Source organism: Mesoplodon bidens, assembly GCF_964165515.1.
Source record: "Mesoplodon bidens genome assembly, chromosome: 2".
Lineage (NCBI taxonomy): Eukaryota > Metazoa > Chordata > Mammalia > Artiodactyla > Ziphiidae > Mesoplodon > Mesoplodon bidens.
In genome coordinates, this window is record NC_138177.1 from 38,338,896 (window position 1) to 38,357,401 (window position 18,506).

At 35.1% G+C, this 18,506-nt stretch overlaps 1 protein-coding gene across 1 annotated transcript in view; it reads left to right on the forward strand.

Moving 5' to 3' along the window:
* The window catches only part of XPR1 (xenotropic and polytropic retrovirus receptor 1), a 199,166-nt gene that overhangs the window by 149,143 nt on the left and 31,517 nt on the right, over positions 1-18,506 (forward strand). The window contains exons 10-11 of the mRNA XM_081226479.1: positions 4,637-4,808; positions 5,940-6,134. Of these exons, the coding sequence (XP_081082605.1) occupies positions 4,637-4,808; positions 5,940-6,134 (367 nt within the window). The remainder of the gene's footprint in view (positions 1-4,636; positions 4,809-5,939; positions 6,135-18,506) is intronic.

Here is an 18,506-nt window from a genome sequence, read left to right on the forward strand (position 1 = left end):
ACTTCATTCAATATAAATATATAAATAAGCAAGCAAGCAAGGAAGCAAATCATTCCCTTAAAGTATAGCACCACTAGGCCTAATTTTGAGTTTGAATTTTGAGTGTGGAACTTAGATGTTCAAGCATATATTAATAAGTCATAAGTTATACCATCACCTTTAATGTGTTTTGTCATCATCTAGAAAACATGCTTTTTAGAAGATTTTTTTTTAAATTTAAGACAAAAGAAAAATTTGAGCCATTTTTTTCTCTTGAAATTTATACTAAAAATAAATCATTTCCAGTTAGTACAACAGTATTGGATTACCTTTCTTATTTTGAGATTGTCATTTTATTTTTAGATTTTGTGGAGTTTCTAAACTGTTATTTGCATAAAAATGTAATATTCTTCTGGTTACAAGGAAATAACTACAAGATTACAAACACCTATTTTTCCTTCCTAAATTATTGTGAAATCTCTATAAAGTTATTTTCAAATGAGATTTGAAAGATATAGAAAACTCAGGTGTTAATATGATTGCATCATTACAATAACAAAATAATACAGTTGTGTACATTATGTGCTAAGTGAACATTTCCCCAGTGCATCCTTCTTTGTTTAAATAGGAAGTGGGTATGATTCATGAATGACCAGTTATTCTTATTAGCAGAACGATTCCCCATTGAGTAGACGTTTATCTGTGCACCTGTTGTGTGTTAATAAATGAGGACTGTTGATGGAATGGGTTGGCAGGGGTGTAATAAGAAATAAGAGAATAGTAAAATATACTCTCAGAAGCAGTGAAATACTGAAGCAAGCATTGTGATTTGGTATATTTGTAATAATTGTAAATAGTAAAAATGTTATTTATAGATTATTTTAATATTAATTGACCTATTGACTTATTTTAATTCGAATCTCACTGAGAAAATTTACCCTTAGAGTTATTTCTAGTGATTTAACAAGAACGTTTCTACCCTAGTTATGTTTTTCTGATATAGCTTTTTTTTAAAGCTTCATCCTAAAGTAAACTACATTTCCCTTTTTCTTTTTTTCTTTAATTTTTAGTGGAAAAAGAACGTATGTCACTTGGCCATAGTGGTAGGCACTGGGCACCACTTATATTCATATTTAAATTTGAATCTATGGAATTGATATGTTACTCCTCTCCCCAAAAGAAGCTAAAAAAATTTTTTAAGAAGTTGATTTGTTTTGATATTAGTATTATATGTCAGATGAATACAGTTTATTTACATTCATGAGGTCATATATCCTCTCTCCAGATCTGTATTTGTCCTACTTGGAAATCCAGTTGGGAAGCATAAACAATGCCTCAGATTTTCTAAACAAAAGTATCAAGTTATTCTTATAGAAGGCTGCATAAAGTTTTTAAATTAGAGTCTTTTGCTATATTATTTTGGAATTGGCTTTTCCAATATTTTCTTTAGTTGTATAATAAAATTTTTACACGTGTCTATTATAAGAATAGATTAGAGAAATGTTCTCATTTAATAATGTACTATTCTGGACATTTTATATGTATCAACTTATTTAATCCTTTTAATAAACCATGAGGTTGGAGCTACTATTAATCCACAGTTTATAAATGAGGAAACCTAGGTTCAGGGAAGTTAAATAAGGTCACAAAGCCAGGATGTAATGGAGATGGGATATGAGCCCAGGCATTCTGGCTCCATAATCTGTGTTCTTAAACACTACCATTTAACAGTTGGACCTGGTGGTCACTTTATCTACATGTTTAACTTTGATTAGTGGATCACCTAACGGGAATCTTAAAATCAGATTTGGAAAGAATGTGATTATCCACAAGTAGAAATTAAGACTTCATCTCCTTAACTGTTTATCTCCTTAACTTCATCATCTTAACTTAGAAGGTGATAACATATATTCTTTGTAATAAGTTGTTAGTGGCCTTTTTGTGTATGTGGGTAAAACATCAGATATCCAGGTTGTCTGTAGCTTTCTTAATACAGTTACTCAGTGAATTGTTATCATTTTAATTTAAATCACAACAAAGTAGAAGTTGAAAGACCGTAGCCAGAATAAGAAAGGAAGGAGAATTCTCAGTCAAAAAGGGGAATTCAGGGCCTCCCTGGTGGCGCAGTGGTTGAGAATCTGCCTGCCAATGCAGGGGACGCGGGTCCGAGCCCTGGACTGGGAGGATGCCACATGCTGCGGAGCAACTGGGCCCGTGAGCCACTGCTACTGAGCCTGCGCGTTTGGAGCTTATGCTCCACAACAGGAGAGGCCGCAACAGTGAGAGGCCCGTGCACCGCGATGAAGAGTGGCCCCCGCTCGCCGCAACTAGAGAAAGCCCATGCACAGAAACGAAGACCCAACACAGCAAAAATAATAAATAAATAAATAAATAAATAAAATTTTTAAAAAGGGGCGGAATTCAGATAAATCTAAGATGAATTTGACTATGTGTTAATGTCAGGGAGTTAAGTATGTTCTGTTTATTCACTTCCACTCACCCTACCTCTGACCAAACTACTTGTTCCCTTCTTTGTATTTCCAGGGTATTTTGTATGCCTATCTGTAATAGCAGTTACCACATGGTGCTGTCATTATTTCTTTAGGTATTTATTATTTGCCCAAAGGGATTGTGGGTCTTTAAGGGTACAGGCCATATTTTATTTATTTAGTACCTCCACAATGCCTGACATATAGTAAATACTTAATAATCTTTGTTAAATGCATGAATGACTATAATTATGTTCTTTCCTTCATTAGTTGTCTTATACCAATATTTACCACTCTCTTCTTTCTTTCTTTTTTCATCTTCTCTTTTCTGTAAATTTTCCCTTCCTTCCAATTTTTGTTTTATGTCACTCCTTTCCTTTTCTAGTGCATCCCTCTATCTCTTTGTTTCTTATTTAATACACTGTCCTCCCCTTCTGCTCTTACAGAGGTTTTCTGTAATAGCCAGGTTTTGAGGCTGGGTGTGGCAGGTTGTGACAGTAATGGTAGTATGACTAATGTCAATGAGAAATGAGAAGTTTGCCCTAGGCTACCAGTTTCACAGAAGTCCATGACTAGAGACTGAGTAAGACTTCCTGATCCTTTGTTGTTATATCCTAAATTATTCTCTTGTTTCTGTCTCTGAATCTTTTAAATCCATTCTGTACCTAGAGTTTCTTAAAATATTATATAAACTGCTACCAGAACCTCTTTGTGCATAAATGATTAACATCTCAATCCCTAATACCTCCTACCCCACCCTACCCTGCAAAAAAAAAAAAAAGTTTGCTGTATCTGGAGCTTATGGTTGCAAATGGTAACATCTCATCTGGCTTACTGAACAACTTTCTGAAAGAGTAAGCGAGTGATCAGAGATTGAACCGTGGACACAAAATATATCAGCTCCAGAAAGTAATGTCTTAAAGCCTGTATTGTGTCCTGTAGACCCCTGGTCTAAATTCCAAAGCTCCAAGACAATACCTGTCATAGATAGTTGACACCCAGGATTGATTTGTAATATAGTCATTTATTATTTCCCTGAAATAATCAAGAGAATTATTTAGAGAAAGAATAGAAAGAACCAGCCAAGTCTGAGAGAAGAGAGCCATAGTCTCCCAGGCTGGATATGTCCATTAAATGAATATACCTCGATGGCAGGAGAGCTATAGCTTTAGATTCATTTTCTCAAAACTGTTGCTTAGTCAGAATTCCTTGTTTTAGGAGTCCATTTTCACCTGTGTAAGATAGAAAGGGTCTAACAGGGTGAGGAGGAAAGCTGCCTTCATGCCATCTTCACTTCACTCAAGGCCTTTCAAGGCAGTCTGTACAATTTGAGCTTATTTCTGGTGATTAGTATCTAATTCTTTCTCTCTCTGCAACGCCAGGATTTTCCTTTGCAGTGGTAAACAGGCTTCCACAGAATAGAGTCAGGAGGAGTTACTGTTATAGGTCTTCTGTAAAATGGGGATATGGATAACACCTAGCCCAGAATTGTTATAGTTAATGGATTATAAGAAATGCATTATGAGAAAAATATACAGAGTGGATTAGTGCTCAAGACATATAACCTGAATTTATTTATCATTGTTTTTGTAACAGTGGGATGTGGGCTGGTTTTTGTGGCATAATTTGAAGACAAATACAATTATCACCATGGCATTAGGGAAATGAAAGTGACTTTGGTTAGAGAATAATACATACTTCAGACGAGGTGCTATCCTCCCCTTCCTAACCTGTGTAGGCAAAGAAGAGCTTTGTATTCAGTTAGCTAAGATGGGAGAATATTCCAGAAATTATCATAGCACATGGGTCTCCAGCAAAATTTAATTTAGACCCTAACGCTAAACGTCCTCTCCGTGCATTTGTGCCATTCTCTCTGCTTTCCACTTTAGTTCTTCCCACCTCTCTGCTTTCTGTTTTCTGACTGCAGCTATTCCTGCCTTCCCCCTGCCCCACCCTTTTAATTCCTTTCTTAGTTGTCCATTCAACTCATTCCCTTCATTACTAATTCTCAACCTAGCCACTGTTGCCAGGTCCCTGTGTTTGTGATTGGTTCATTGGTTTCCATTTTATCAACTAAAGTAATCATGCTGCAGGGTCAGACATGAATTAGAGAAATTTAATATGAATTTTCTTGTTTCTGTGTTTTCTGATTTTTTTCTTTCTCCCAGTTTCGAGTATTTACAGCCCCCTTCCATAAGGTAGGCTTTGCTGATTTCTGGCTGGCCGATCAGCTGAACAGCCTGTCAGTGATACTGATGGACCTGGAATATATGATCTGCTTCTACAGTTTTGAGCTCAAATGGGATGAAAGTGGGGGCCTGTTGCCAAATGATTCAGAAGGTAGGGTATGAATGTGCATCCACACTACTGAACTGCCAGTGTAAACCAAGAAATACTGGGAATGATAACTGAGAAATTTAAGATCATCCAATAATATTACAAATTTAATTAAATGTACTTGGCACTCCTTTAGCAATCTCTTTATCTGATATAATTTGGCTCTTAACTTATGTATTATCATTTTAGCCATTCATTTGCCAGGAGATTTACAACTTAAAGAATTCTAAAACTAACTTCTAATACATTGGTAATTAAATCACAGATGCTTTAGTGTCAACAATTGCCATCACAGTATTGCTTTACTATGATCAAAAATACTGATAATTTAGAAATTAGATCAAGTGCTTTGAGAAAGTCATTATAGGTGTTTTTTAATTCTTCTTGGGGACCTTATTTTTCTTTTGGCTCTTTTTATCACTCTTTGTTTATGCCAGATGTTCAAGTTACTAAGGAATTTTGCCTTAATGACAAAGACCAACTTTAGACAGATTATGTAACAGCTGACTAACAAAAGTTAATGAAGCCAGTGCCAACACATTTTCATTGATTGCCAGCAGATCACAATTCTATTGTATGTTGAACCACTCTGCCATATTTCCAGAATTTGAAGAAAATTGATTTACGAACTCTATTCTTCTCATTTTAAAAGTATAAACTCTGCTGTTTGTTTTCTTTGTTCATTTTATTTTTTTTTAAAGAAGAAGAGTGTGAACAACCTATAGTGGGTATATTGTAGTGGTTTGGAGTTCATGAAGTTGACTGGAGTCACCAGTGATATATATAGGTTTTCCAGATGTTTCAGAGCTAACTTTTTTCTCTTTGATTAGTGTACTCATCTTCTAATTGTCTTATAGTTTTACCACACTCCAAAGAAGGTGATTCCAGAATAGATAGTCAGAAATCTGAGCCGGCAGATTTTTCTGAGTTCCCACTGTGTATTTTACCTTCTCTCCTCAGCTTGTCAACCACTAAAAAGTTTAAGAATATAATAGTTGCAAAGAAAAAAGTGATTCTGAAACCCAGGTTCCTTGCTTTTATGGACTTCCTAGTGGTTACAATATATGACTCTAAATGATGTGAACAAGTTATTTTTTTTTAATTGTAGTCTTTTCTTCTTTGAAATCTTCACAGAACCAGAAATTTGCCACAAATACTCATATGGTGTGCGGGCTATTGTTCAGTGCATTCCTGCTTGGCTTCGCTTTATCCAGTGCCTGCGCCGATACCGAGACACAAAAAGGGCCTTTCCTCATTTAGTTAATGCTGGAAAATACTCCACGACTTTCTTCACGGTGACGTTTGCAGCCCTTTACAGCACTCACAAAGGTATTCATTGATTGTGAAAAGATTTTTCAAAATCTGGATTTTCACCACTTGAATCTGTTTCTTACTCTGGTTACCTTTCCATTTGTCATGCTTCTTTTTTTTTTCCATTGATGCTCCAGTCCCTTCAGGTATACTACTTTGTTCTTGAACACAATTTTAGTCTCATTCCAGTATTTACTAACAAGTACCGTTAAAAAGAATCAAAGTCATATGGAAGAGCAAGGATTTGTGATAACGTTTGAAATCCTGAATTTGTTTAATGGGTTCAATCCAAGACACCTTGGGTTTTCATTTGGTTTTTTAGACTTCTTGTTCATTAATGAGGTTAGGAAATGCTAGGTGAAGAAGATTCCCTCTGGCAATCATGTATATTTTTAATCGCTTTCCTTCACCAAGTAGTAAGGATTGTTTCCAGCCTATTTAACTGCAAATTGAGTTCTCTGATCTCTCTAGTTTCTTATCTCCATGGCAACCAGTTATTACTTGAGACTGTTCTTCTGTTGGGAGGAGAAAAAGGCTTTTAGGTTCTGAGCCACATACAGGCATTCCTTTTGAATTTTTAACCTTCTCCTAAGAACTGTCAATCAAAGATCTCACTTCCTTTTACTAAAATGCCTTCCTTCTTTGTCTATTTAAATCAGTATCAGCCTACACCTTAGAGGCTACACTCTCATCTGTGAGTGGTAAAGAAATGTTAACCAATTGAAATTATTACAATTATTTTTAGATACTTTGATAAAAAGTTCTTTTTCTGTGATTTTTTTTTTTAAATTGAGATGCTGTATTTAGGAGCCTTAGCTAGTGCTCCAGAACTGCTGCTGTGTGTCTGATGGTCTTGAAAGATTAGGGTGGTTGTTTTTTGTAAAGCTTGTGATTTGGTCCAGCAGAACACTTTATAATGTACTTCCACTTTTTGCAGTAGATTCTGTGATTGCAGTAATATTGATAATGCAGCCAATAACTTTACCACTATGGAGGCACTCTTGTTAAATGATATAATTTAACTAAGTACCTCAGTGAAAGAAATACATCCTGAAGCTCCCTTAATTTTTTTTTTTTTAACTTCTCCCTCATGTGCACCTACTGTTTGGCTAGCTCCTGAGACTCTCCATTGTACATGCTTACCCATTGGTCGGCCTGGGATACTGGTAGATTCTGTACTCAGATTTTGCATTTTACCCTTTCTGCAGGTCTCTCCCTTCAAGGATTACCCCTCTAAATTTCTAGCTGTTCCATCAACCCTGACTCTGTCCTGGAGGCAGTAAGACTGATTTTTCTGTGACTGGAGTAGAAAGAGGGTATTGGGAGCACCCTCAGGCAAAAAACCACAAACTCACAATTCTTACTCTTTATGCCAACATCTTTTCAAAGTAAGCTCAGGCTTTTTGCCTGCTTTTGGTGGCTTTCCAGTACCTTCTAATAGTTATTCTTTTTTTTTTCCTTGAAGTGTAATTGACTTAACAATATTAGTTTCAGGTGTACAACATAGTGACTCAATATTTCTATATAATACAAAGTGATCATGATAAGTCTAGTTACTGTCTGTCACCATAAGAAGTTATCACAATATTATTGACTATAATTACTATGCTGTACATTAGATCCCCATGACTTATTTATTTTATAACTAGAATTTTATACCTCTTAATCTCCCTCACCGATTTCACTCATCCCCTAACCTGCCTCACTTCTGGCAACCACCAGTTTGTTCTCTGTATGTATGTCTGCTTCTGTTTTGTTATGTTTGTTCTTTTTTTGGTTTGTTTTTTATATTCCACTTTTAAGTGAAATCACATACTATTTGTCTTTCTCTGTCTGACTTATTTCACTTAGAATAATACCCTCTAGGTCCATTCATGTTGTGGCAAATGGCAAGATTTCATTCTTTTTTGTGGCAGAGTAATATTCCAGAGTGTGTGTGTGTGTATGTGTGTGTGTGTGTGTGTGTGTACCCCCCACATCCATTCATCTATCACTGGACACTTAGATTGCTTTCATACCTTGGCTGTTACAAATAATGCTGCAGTAAACACAGAGGTGCATATGTCTTTTCAAATTAGTGCTTTTATTTTCTTCAGAAAAATTCCCAGAAGTGGAATTGCTGGATTGTGTGGTAGTCCTATTTTTAATTTTTTGAGGAATCTCAATACTGTTTTCCATAGTGGCTGCACCAATTTAAATTCCCACCTACAGTGCACAAGGGATCCCTTTTCTCCACACCCTCTCCAACACTTGTTTTTTGTTGTCTTTTTGATAATAGTCATTCTGACAGGTGTGAGGTGATATATCATTGTGGTTTTGATTTGCATTTCCATGATGATTAGTGATGTTGAGCATCTTTTCATGTGCCTGATGTCCACCTGAATGTCTTCTTTGGAAAAATTTCTGTTCAGGTCCTCTGCCCATTTTTCAATCAGGTTGAGTTTTTCTGCATGTTGAGATGTATGAGTTACTTGTATATTTTGGATATTAACCCCTTACCTCATATATCCTTTGCAAATATCTTGTCCCATTCAATAGGCAGCCCTTTCGTTTTGTTGATAGCTTCCTTCCCTGTGCAAATGCTTTTTAGTTTGATTAGGTCCCATTTGTTTATTTTTGCATTTATCTCCCTTTCTAAGGAGACATATCCAAAAAAATATTGCTAAGACTGATGTCAAGAGCATACTGCCTATGTTTTCTTTTAGGAGTTTTAATGTTTTGGGTTTTATATTTAAGTCTTTAATTCATTTGGGGTGTATTTTTGTATATGATGTGAAAAGGTAGTACAGGTTGACTCTTTTGCCTATACCTGTCCAGTTTTCCCAGCACCATTTATTGAAGAGGCTTTCTTTTCCCCATTGTATATTCTTGCCTCCTTTGTCATAGTTGAATTGATCATAAGTATTGGGTTGACCAAAAAGTTCGTTCGGGTTTTCATAAGCTTTTATGGAAAACCCGAACGAACTTTTTGGCCAACCCAATACTTGGGTTTATTTCTGGGCTCTCTGTTCTACTAATCATGTGTCTGTTTTTGTGCCAGTACCATATTGTTTTGATTATTGTAGCTTTATAGTATAGTTTGAAATCAGGGAGTGTGTTACCTCCAGCTTTGCTCTTTCTCAAGATTGTTTTGGCTTTTTGGGGGGGGTCTTTGTGTTTCCATACAAATTTGGGGGTTTTTTTTCTAGCTTTGCAGAAAATGCCATTGGTATTTTGATAGGGATTGCATCGAATCTGTAGATTGCCTTGAGTAGTATGGTCATTTTAACAATATTAATTCTTCCTATCCATGAAAGCTCCCCAAATTTTAACTCTTGGTGAATGCTATTTTTCAGTCCAGGCATGCATCATGATTCAGAAGGTTGTTAATAGAGAATTTCTAAATCAGGCAATTAATTTGATACATGTTACCCTATGGCTTAATAACCCTTTACTTTTCTCCCATCCTGGGTAAAACTGAGTACTGGTCTTTCTTTTCTTTTCTTTTTTTTTTTTTTTTTTTTTGGTTGAATATTTTAGGATGTAACGTATCTTTAACTATACTGATACCATTCAGTAAGAAGCTGAAAATCTGAATTCCTCGAATCTGCAAACACTCCAAATCTGAACACCTAAAGCTAGAAGCAGTGGTTTGGATAGTATTGTCCTTAGATTTTTTTTTTGTTGTTCATGTACCCATTCAAATAACCTTTTAAACTATTGATTATTACTTTATTATCTTTATTTTATTATTTTAAACTATATTACTTCTCAGACATTTTTAAGTTTATGTCTGAAATTTTTTGTCTTAAATTTAAATAATTACAAAAAAATCTTTTCCAGTAAATTTTAAATATTCACATTTTTTTAAAAAGCTGCTAAGTGTTTCTACTAAGTGTACCCAGGTAATCTAAATATAAAGGCATTATACCATAATTTAATTTTTTTTAATGAAGCAATTCTACAATAGTCAGAAATTTTACATCTCTGTCCCATTGAACTTTATTTTAGTATAATATACTTTTGTTTTAATGACTTTTGTCTGATACATAGCATGTAAATTGAAATTAAATTATGAATTTCCTATTAGTAGGAAAATTAGTTACGAGGAAGATAAATTCCTATTATTAGGAAAAATACTTGTTAGAATAATTTTTTTCTTTCTGTGTTGTAATTATCATTACTCTGATTTTATCTATAGTTGTCAAAATAACATTATAAATTTTAATAATTATTACACATAAATATTTCTTTTTTAAAAAAATTTATATTTATTTATTTTTGGCTGTGTTGGGTCTTCATTGCTGTGCACAGGCTTTCTCTAGTTACGGCGAGTGGGGGCTACTCTTCGTTGCGGTGAGCGGGCTTCTCATTGCAGTGGCTTCTCTTATTGCAGAGCACAGGCTCTAGGTGCACGGGCTCAGTAATTGCAGCTCGTGGACTCTAGAGCACAGGCTCAGTAGTTGTGGCACTCGGGCTTTGTTGCTCCACGGCATGTGGGATCTTCCTGGACCAGGGCTCAAACCTGTGTCCCCTGCATTGGCAGGCAGATTCTTAACCACTGTGCCACCAGAGAAGTCCCAATATTTCTTTTTGTTTGTTTGTTTGTTTGTTTTTTGTTTTTTTGCTTTTTGCGGTATGCGGGCCTCTCACTGTTGTGGCCTCTCCCGTTGTGGAGCACGGGCTCTGGACCTGCAGGCTCAGCGACCATGGCCCGCAGGCCCAGCCGCTCCGCGGCATGTGGGATCTTCCCGGACCGGGGCACGAACCCATGTCCCCTACATCGGCAGGCGGACTCTCAACCACTGCGCCACCAGGGAAGCCCCCCAATATTTCTTAATGAGGTAAATTTATATTACTTATTACTCTTCCATTTTTCAGTTTTTATATAAGTAAATCCTGAGAAACTTTGTTAGCATTGCTATATACGTAAGAATGGAAATTTTGTTGTTGCATTGTCCCTCAGTTTTTTGGACAAATCCTGAATTATACGCCCCCCAAAATTGCATAGTAAACTATTATTAATAATTATTTTTAGTGATCTATCAAGTTTTCTTTGTTGAAAGCAAGGAGTTGAAAATAAACTGAGTAAAGAATTGAACATAAACTGAATGAAAAACGATTTGTTAACTAGTCACTAGAGTCATTCACTTTCTCTGTTTCTGGACAGTATACCAAAAAGCTTGAGTAGGACCAATCATATATTTAGTTTTAAAGCTCCTTGTTTAGTTCAACATACTCAAGAAACAATTAGGAAAATTAAAATATTGTTAATTTTAATACATTTTCAATGCAGTGTTTTTGATGAAATGCTTTAACACATTTTTTAAATGTATTTTTGAAAAAAATTTTGGAACTGCAGATTACACTCATCCAATTTATAGAGAATATCTGCTATATACCCTAATTAGAAAACCAGTCAGCCAAATCAGAAAAAGTTCTGACTTTACATACCTTAATTTAAAATACTTTACTGTTAGGGGATATCTGTATGTGTATGGCTGATTCATTTTGTTGTGCACTGGAGGCTAACACAACATTGTAAAGCAACCGTACTCCAATAAAAAATAAAAAATAATAATAGTAAAAAATCAAATACTTTACCGTTAAAAATGCTAACCATCATCTGAGACTTCAGTGAGCCTTCTCATGCTTTTGCATTAGAAACATCAAAGATCACTGATCATCATAACAATTATTATAATAATGAAAAAGTTTGTGAAATATTGCAAGAATTAACAAAATTTAACAGAAATACAAAGTAAGCAAAAGGAAAAATAGCGCCTGTAGACTTGCTCAACACAATTTGTAAAAAGCACTGTGTCTGCAAAGCGCAATAAATTGATACACGACAACAACAGAGTTTTGACTGAAATTAATATACTTATGTATACCCCTGTGTAAACACCTCACTTTTTAGTTTTAATTCTGAATTAGGTAGGGAGGTGAGTGGGTAAGTAGGTGCATAGATAGATTAAGAATTATTGAGAATATTCTATGTATCAGGCTGTGCCAGGCAGTAAAAAAAGAGCAACAAACAAGACACGATTCTTGCCCTTAAGAATTTATAATCTAGTAGGGGAAATAGGTAAAAAGGCATTCATTGGTTGCACAACAATGTGAATATAATTAAAACTTCTGAACTGTACACTGAGAAACGGTTAAGGTGGTAAATTTTATGCTGTGCTTTTTAGCACAATTTTAAAAAGAGAGACGTTAAAATAGAGGGTAAAGAGATAGCAGGGTTACCAGAACAGCCTACATACAGCTTAAGTTCCTAACCCAGCCTCTAGGCCTCAGGAAGGGAAGAATAAAGAAGACTTCCCAGAGGTGATGGTTAAGCTGTATCTTATTGTCTATATTAAGTTAGGGAGGATTCCACTTATCCCATTATGTGTCAAAACACAAGTCCGTGTAATTTATGAGTGATAGAAATATTACAAGTGTTACTGTTTCCCAGTTTTGTTCATCTTTATCCCTAGGGCGTTCCCCCACCCCCACCCCAGATAAAACCCTACCTTTAAAGCGGAGATCATAGTATCTGTTCTGTTTATGTCACAGATTTGTTGTAAGGATCAAATAAGGTAGCGCACATGAAATCAAGAAATTCTGACTTGCTGTACAAGTGGAATTTATCTTTAAATGAAATATAATTCTCTTTACTGTCTAGAGCTAGTATATGTGTGTCTTCCTTTATGGAAAGTCTTTTCACAAGAAACACTTACGATCACCTTGAGTGTGTGTGTGTGGGTAAGGGTGTTGTACTGGGTAAGTATCAATTAGGAATGTGTTTGGTTTTTTATTCAAGTAACACAGCTGTTTACTGACTGAACTTGATTCATGTGCCCACAGTCAAATTTTTAAAAACACAAGCATTTTTTAGAGGGACCATTGGTTGTATAGTTTAACGATATCCCTAAAATTAAAAAAAAAAACACTTTTTATAGTTGCTACATATTAAATACTTATATCACTAAATTTTTTTTACCAAAAAAGACAAAGGAACCCATGACAGAAAATTTGACATTGAATGGTGATCAAAAGCAGAATTTGATTTCTATTGTTTTCTTGAACAATATTCCAAGAGAAAAGGTATCAGAAAACATAGACTAGAAATGATCATTGAGTTTAAAAGAATAGATTGTGCATGGTTAATGAGGTTGATCTTTTTCAGTTTAATGTGTATGTGCTATTGCAAAGGATAAATTTTCTCAGGGGGGAGAAGTGTCGAAAATGGTGAGGTAACTTTGTTCAGACTCAGGAATCTGAGTCTTTTCAGAGAACTAGCCTACAAGAGTTACCATAGTAACAGTATTATTGGGGGCATTTTCAAGATTGTTTCAAAGGTTATGTCTTATGCCACATGATTTGTAAAAATGGAGACGCAAGGGTTAACTCTACACTTAGAATCACCTTTTAAAAGGTGAGGGAGGGGGGTTAGGCCCATTATTGGGAGAATAAGTATGATAATACTGCAGCTAGCCCTTACTTGTAGTAAGAAGGAAACACTTTAAACATTTCAGTATATTTTATTTTCTATCTTTGATTTTAGAAACAAAGGATTTAGCTCTCAGCCAATCTTATTTTAAGAATTCACATTTCGTTACAAGCCTAAATTAGAAGCCAATTCCGACAAGTTTTTTGTTGGAATTGCGAGCGGAGGAGACAGGAAAGTACTTTAAATGGTTTTTGTGTGTCCTTGAGGTTTCTTGGCCTTGGCAAGGAAAAGCCTGTGGGAGGTACAATAATAAAAAAGCTATTGTGTTATTATTTCTAATCCATTGATGGGGAGAGAGTACTTCATTAGATTTTCTGGTTTTCATTTACAGTTTCTAAAATTCTAAAATATTTATAAATTCTTAGTGGATTTTGCTCTTTGCTGTTCTCTGAATACATAGAAGAAGAAAAAACTTCTCTTAAAAAATACTTCATGTTTTATTTTAGACTCCTTTGTTAGCATTTGTTAGCATTTACTACTAGACATTTTAAAATAGTTGGAAAAAAAGAGATACTCTCTACTCACTTAAAAGCCGAGTTCATTTGTATTTCTTTGCTTGGTTGTTTTCCAGTGCCCAGATCTCGTATATCTTCTAGATCCCTCCTTGTTTAACATTCTGTAAGGGGTGCTGTGTCCCCTAATGAGGATTCCTCAGCAGTAGTTCAGTGCCTTCAGTGCAAATAGTCATTTCATTGTTTTGGGTGAGCACACATAGTCCTGCAGTGCTTCCTCTCTGGGGGTATGGCCAGTTTGTTATGCTGTTTATACCCTGAATAATGAGCTTCTATGCCAGAATTTCCAAATTTTAATCTTGTTATACTATAGTAGAAATGCTTTTTTTTTTTTTTAATCTCTAGGGAAACCTTTTTTTTTTTAAACATCTTTATTGGAGTATAATTGCTTAACAGTGGTGTGTTAGTTTCTGCTTTATAACAAAATGAATCAGTTATACATATACATATGTTTCCATATCCCCTCCCTCTTGCGTCTCCCTCCCACCCTCCCTATCCCACCCCTCCAGGCGGTCACACAAAGCACCGAGCTGATCTCCCTGGTCTAGGGAAACTTTTGTTCCATTAACTTTTTAAAGACGTACACAAAATTTTTTAAAACAACTCATTTGAATAAATGCTTTCATTTTGGACTTAGTATTGAAAGTAGCTCAAATCTTTAACCCTTTTGAAATTTGATACATTTCGCTATAATTTCTCTAGCCTAACTAATAATGCAGACAAGAGATAGATTATTTTAGAATTCACCATTTGTCAGTATTGGCTTAAATCCTGCTGATGCTATAAAATCAAATGTGAGGTATTGTTTCTTTCTGATTATTAAATTGACTTTAATAGTATTTCTTGAGTAACTTATATCTACTTGGCATTGTGCTGATTTTAAATGGTTTTATAAATATTATACTAACAATCCCATTTATATTTCACCTTAAGTTTCTTTTAAAACATTAATTATAGCTTTGAATAAATTATATTTTTGTATCATCTTTGTCATATAAAAGAAAAAGCTTTTTAAAAAAACACTTGTCCTTATACCCTGAAGCTGTTCTTGTTGACTTTTCTCTAGTCACCTTTGTCTTCTTAATTGCTCTTATAACTGATAGATGTAATTTGTTAGCATTTCTATGTAAATTGTGTTGCTTTTGAAACACTCATGCACAAAAATTTAAAGTTTAAAAACAATCTCTATTATTGTTTAGATACTGCTGGAGGATCTGTGATGTTTAAAAGGACAAGGTCAAAATTATTTATGAATTCAACTTACGGAGCAATTTGTCTAATTGAAAAAGAATTTAAAGACAAGTACTTGAAAATAAAATTTTTAATTTTAATTTATATATTATTTTATGTTATATATAATTTTACATGAGGCTCTTATTGGTGAAAAGTATAAACATCAAGAAAAGGTATAGTGTCTAGGTATTTTCAGCAAAAAGAAAAGAAAAAAGGAGAAAAACTGAGCAGGCAAATGAATTATGAGGCCTTAAGTTCCTGCTAGATATATGTTACTCTAGGGAATATAAGTAGTAGATTATACATGAATCTCTTTCTTTCAGAGTTTCATAATATAATACAATAAGTGTACTAATCAGATATTGCTACATAATAAACCACCCCAAAACTCAGCAGCTTAAAACAACAGTAATTTATTCTCCTTTATATATGTGTATATATTTATTCTCCTTTATGTTTGTGGGTCAGCTGGGAATTGGTGGAACTAGGCTGGGGTCAGCTGAATAGCACGGCTTTAGGCCGCTCTTCCCATTGGGTTTTTGGCTCTTTCCTGAAAGTTGGGTTTGAGTTTGTTACATGTTTATTCATTTTGGGGTCCCAGCCAAAGGGGCAGCAGTTATCCAAGGAAAAACTCTTTATGTGGTACTAGCAGAAACAATTAGTATTGCACAAACACTTTTTTAAGTCTGCTTATCTCACATGTGCGAACCTCCCACTGGCCAAAAGAAGTCATATAGCCCAGCCTAAAGGAAGTCTGCCCATCCTGAACAGCCAAAGCAAATTATTAAACCCAACATCAATGGAATAAGAGTCACGGAAGAAAGGAGTGGATAATTTTAAACTGTAATCTAATCACCACAAAACAAATTAATTTTAACTGATTTTTTTAATTGGAAAAGGATATAAACATAATATTGTAGAATAAACATGGCTAATAAACATGAAAAATGTTCTACTTTACTAGTAGCAAAAGAAATGCAAATTAAAATCATATTTAATCAAGGAAGTGATGATACAAATTGCTGGCAAGGATGTGGAGAGATGAACACTCATTCTGTTGATTGAGTATAAATTGGTAAGCAATTTGGTAATTCTATCAAGAGTATTAAAATCATTCATACCTTTTAACTTAGTAACTCCCTTTCCATAACTTTTTCCTAAGGAAGTGATTAGAGAAGTGGGTATAAATGAATATATGTTCACAGCCCTATATAGTAAAAATTGAAAGTAATCTTATGAATGTCCAGCAGTAGGAGAATAATTTAATTACAGTGAGTTTATGGTACATGGAATATTATACAGTGGCTGGTCAAAAGTGACCCAAAGCACCTGCAAATAGTAGATGAAGAATAATGATATTATTTAAAGCTAATAATTATTGAATACTTCTATGAGCTAACATTCTTTTAAGCATTTAACATGTATCAACTCATTTAATCTTTGCAGCAACATTATGAGGTATTAGAATCAGAGCTGAATGGTAGTTAAAGTGGCAAAAGCAAATTTTATTCAGGAACTGTTGCAGTAGAGGAAAAGTGATCTCAGTACAGAACTGGGCTCAATTCTGAATATAGAATGGACTAGTGGGGATTTATAGCCAAGGAGTAGGGTGGTGGTCAATGAGTGGAAAATTGCTAAAAGGAAACATCAAGGATAAGGGAGGATTTTGGCTAAACTGACTTGACAGGATTTTTGCTGAAATCAGATCAGGGTGATCAGATGCCAAAGGTGGAGGATGAAGAATTTGATGAGAGATTGAGGTGATCAGATATCAAGGGTAAAGGGTTCTCTCTAAACTGACTTAGCAAGATTCTTGCTACAACAGGGTGATGCATGCTTGACAAGGATGGACACCAAGTTTAGGTCTAGGGAACTTAGAGGAGCCTGACTGTAGTTAGGTCAAGGAGAGTCTTTATCCATCCATCACTTCTGCTGGGTGCTACAGACTGACCCTGGAATAATGTAGGAGGGAATTATGGAGAGATGTGAATACCAAGGGGCAAGGAACATTGGATGCCATTTTAGAGAATGGCTACCACACTTTGTGTCTTGCCATTATTATTCTCCATTATTCACTTGCTGTGGAAATACACATGTGCTAAATGGCACTTTTGGAAAGGAGAGAGAAATCCGAGTCCTCAGTCTCCAAGATGGTTTCTAAAACTACAGGGTTTTTGCCTTCCAATAACCCCCTATGCCCAAGATTCATATCACAACCACCAGAAACCCTCTGGTTATCTTAAGAAAGATTTATTTAAAGGATGTTGAGTAGCTTACAGAAATCCCAACAGGCAGTGAAGACATCACACTTGTATGCCCAACACTACCAATACTGGACACCAATGTTATCTCTAGAACTGCAACTACGAGTACCTCTAGAATGAGGATGTGGCTGCTTCTCTTTGCCAGAATAAATTCTGCATGGTCCAAAATAAAAAGGAGAGTCTTTGTTGGAGGTAATCATTTGATCGTCATTTTTTAGGCGAGGAAATTCAAAACAGAGAGGTTAAGTTACTTGCCAAAGTCGTACAGCTATGAAGTGGAAGAACGTAGGTTGTGAATCTGAGTACAAACAATATAGCTCCAAAGTCAAGTAGCAAGTAGGTGACAATGCTAGAATTCACACCCAGGTCTTGTGATTATTTTTCTCTACCACACTGCCTTCTAATGTTATAGAATGACCTGAGCTCTTCCCAAAGGTGAAATGTTAAGCTCGTAGTAAACAAAGGAAGATCAGATAGGGTAGTGTGTTATCCCTACAAGTGCCAAATAAATTTGGGTTTGGGGAAGCACAAAGGTACATTGAAAGAGAATAATTAGACTGTACTTTTATATGGTTAGGCCCACTTTGTGATCCCTTTGTCCTAATGGCCACATTCGTGGAAAACCAAAGACATTGCCAGGAACTAGCTATCTCACATTAACAGTCACACGCTTTTATTAGTAAGAGCAATGTGGAGTCAGCTCAACTATATAAATAATTTCTCTCTGGAAGAAAATTGAAAGTCTTTCTTGAAGGGAAACAAACACTAACATATTGATGTTGTTGCAAGTGATGGGAGAATGGATTGACATGAATAATTTACTTAGAGTTTTATTCTTTGTTAGGGTCATGAAATTCACTTCCTAAGAAATACCAGCGGTAATTAGGTATTTGTTAAAGCTGGC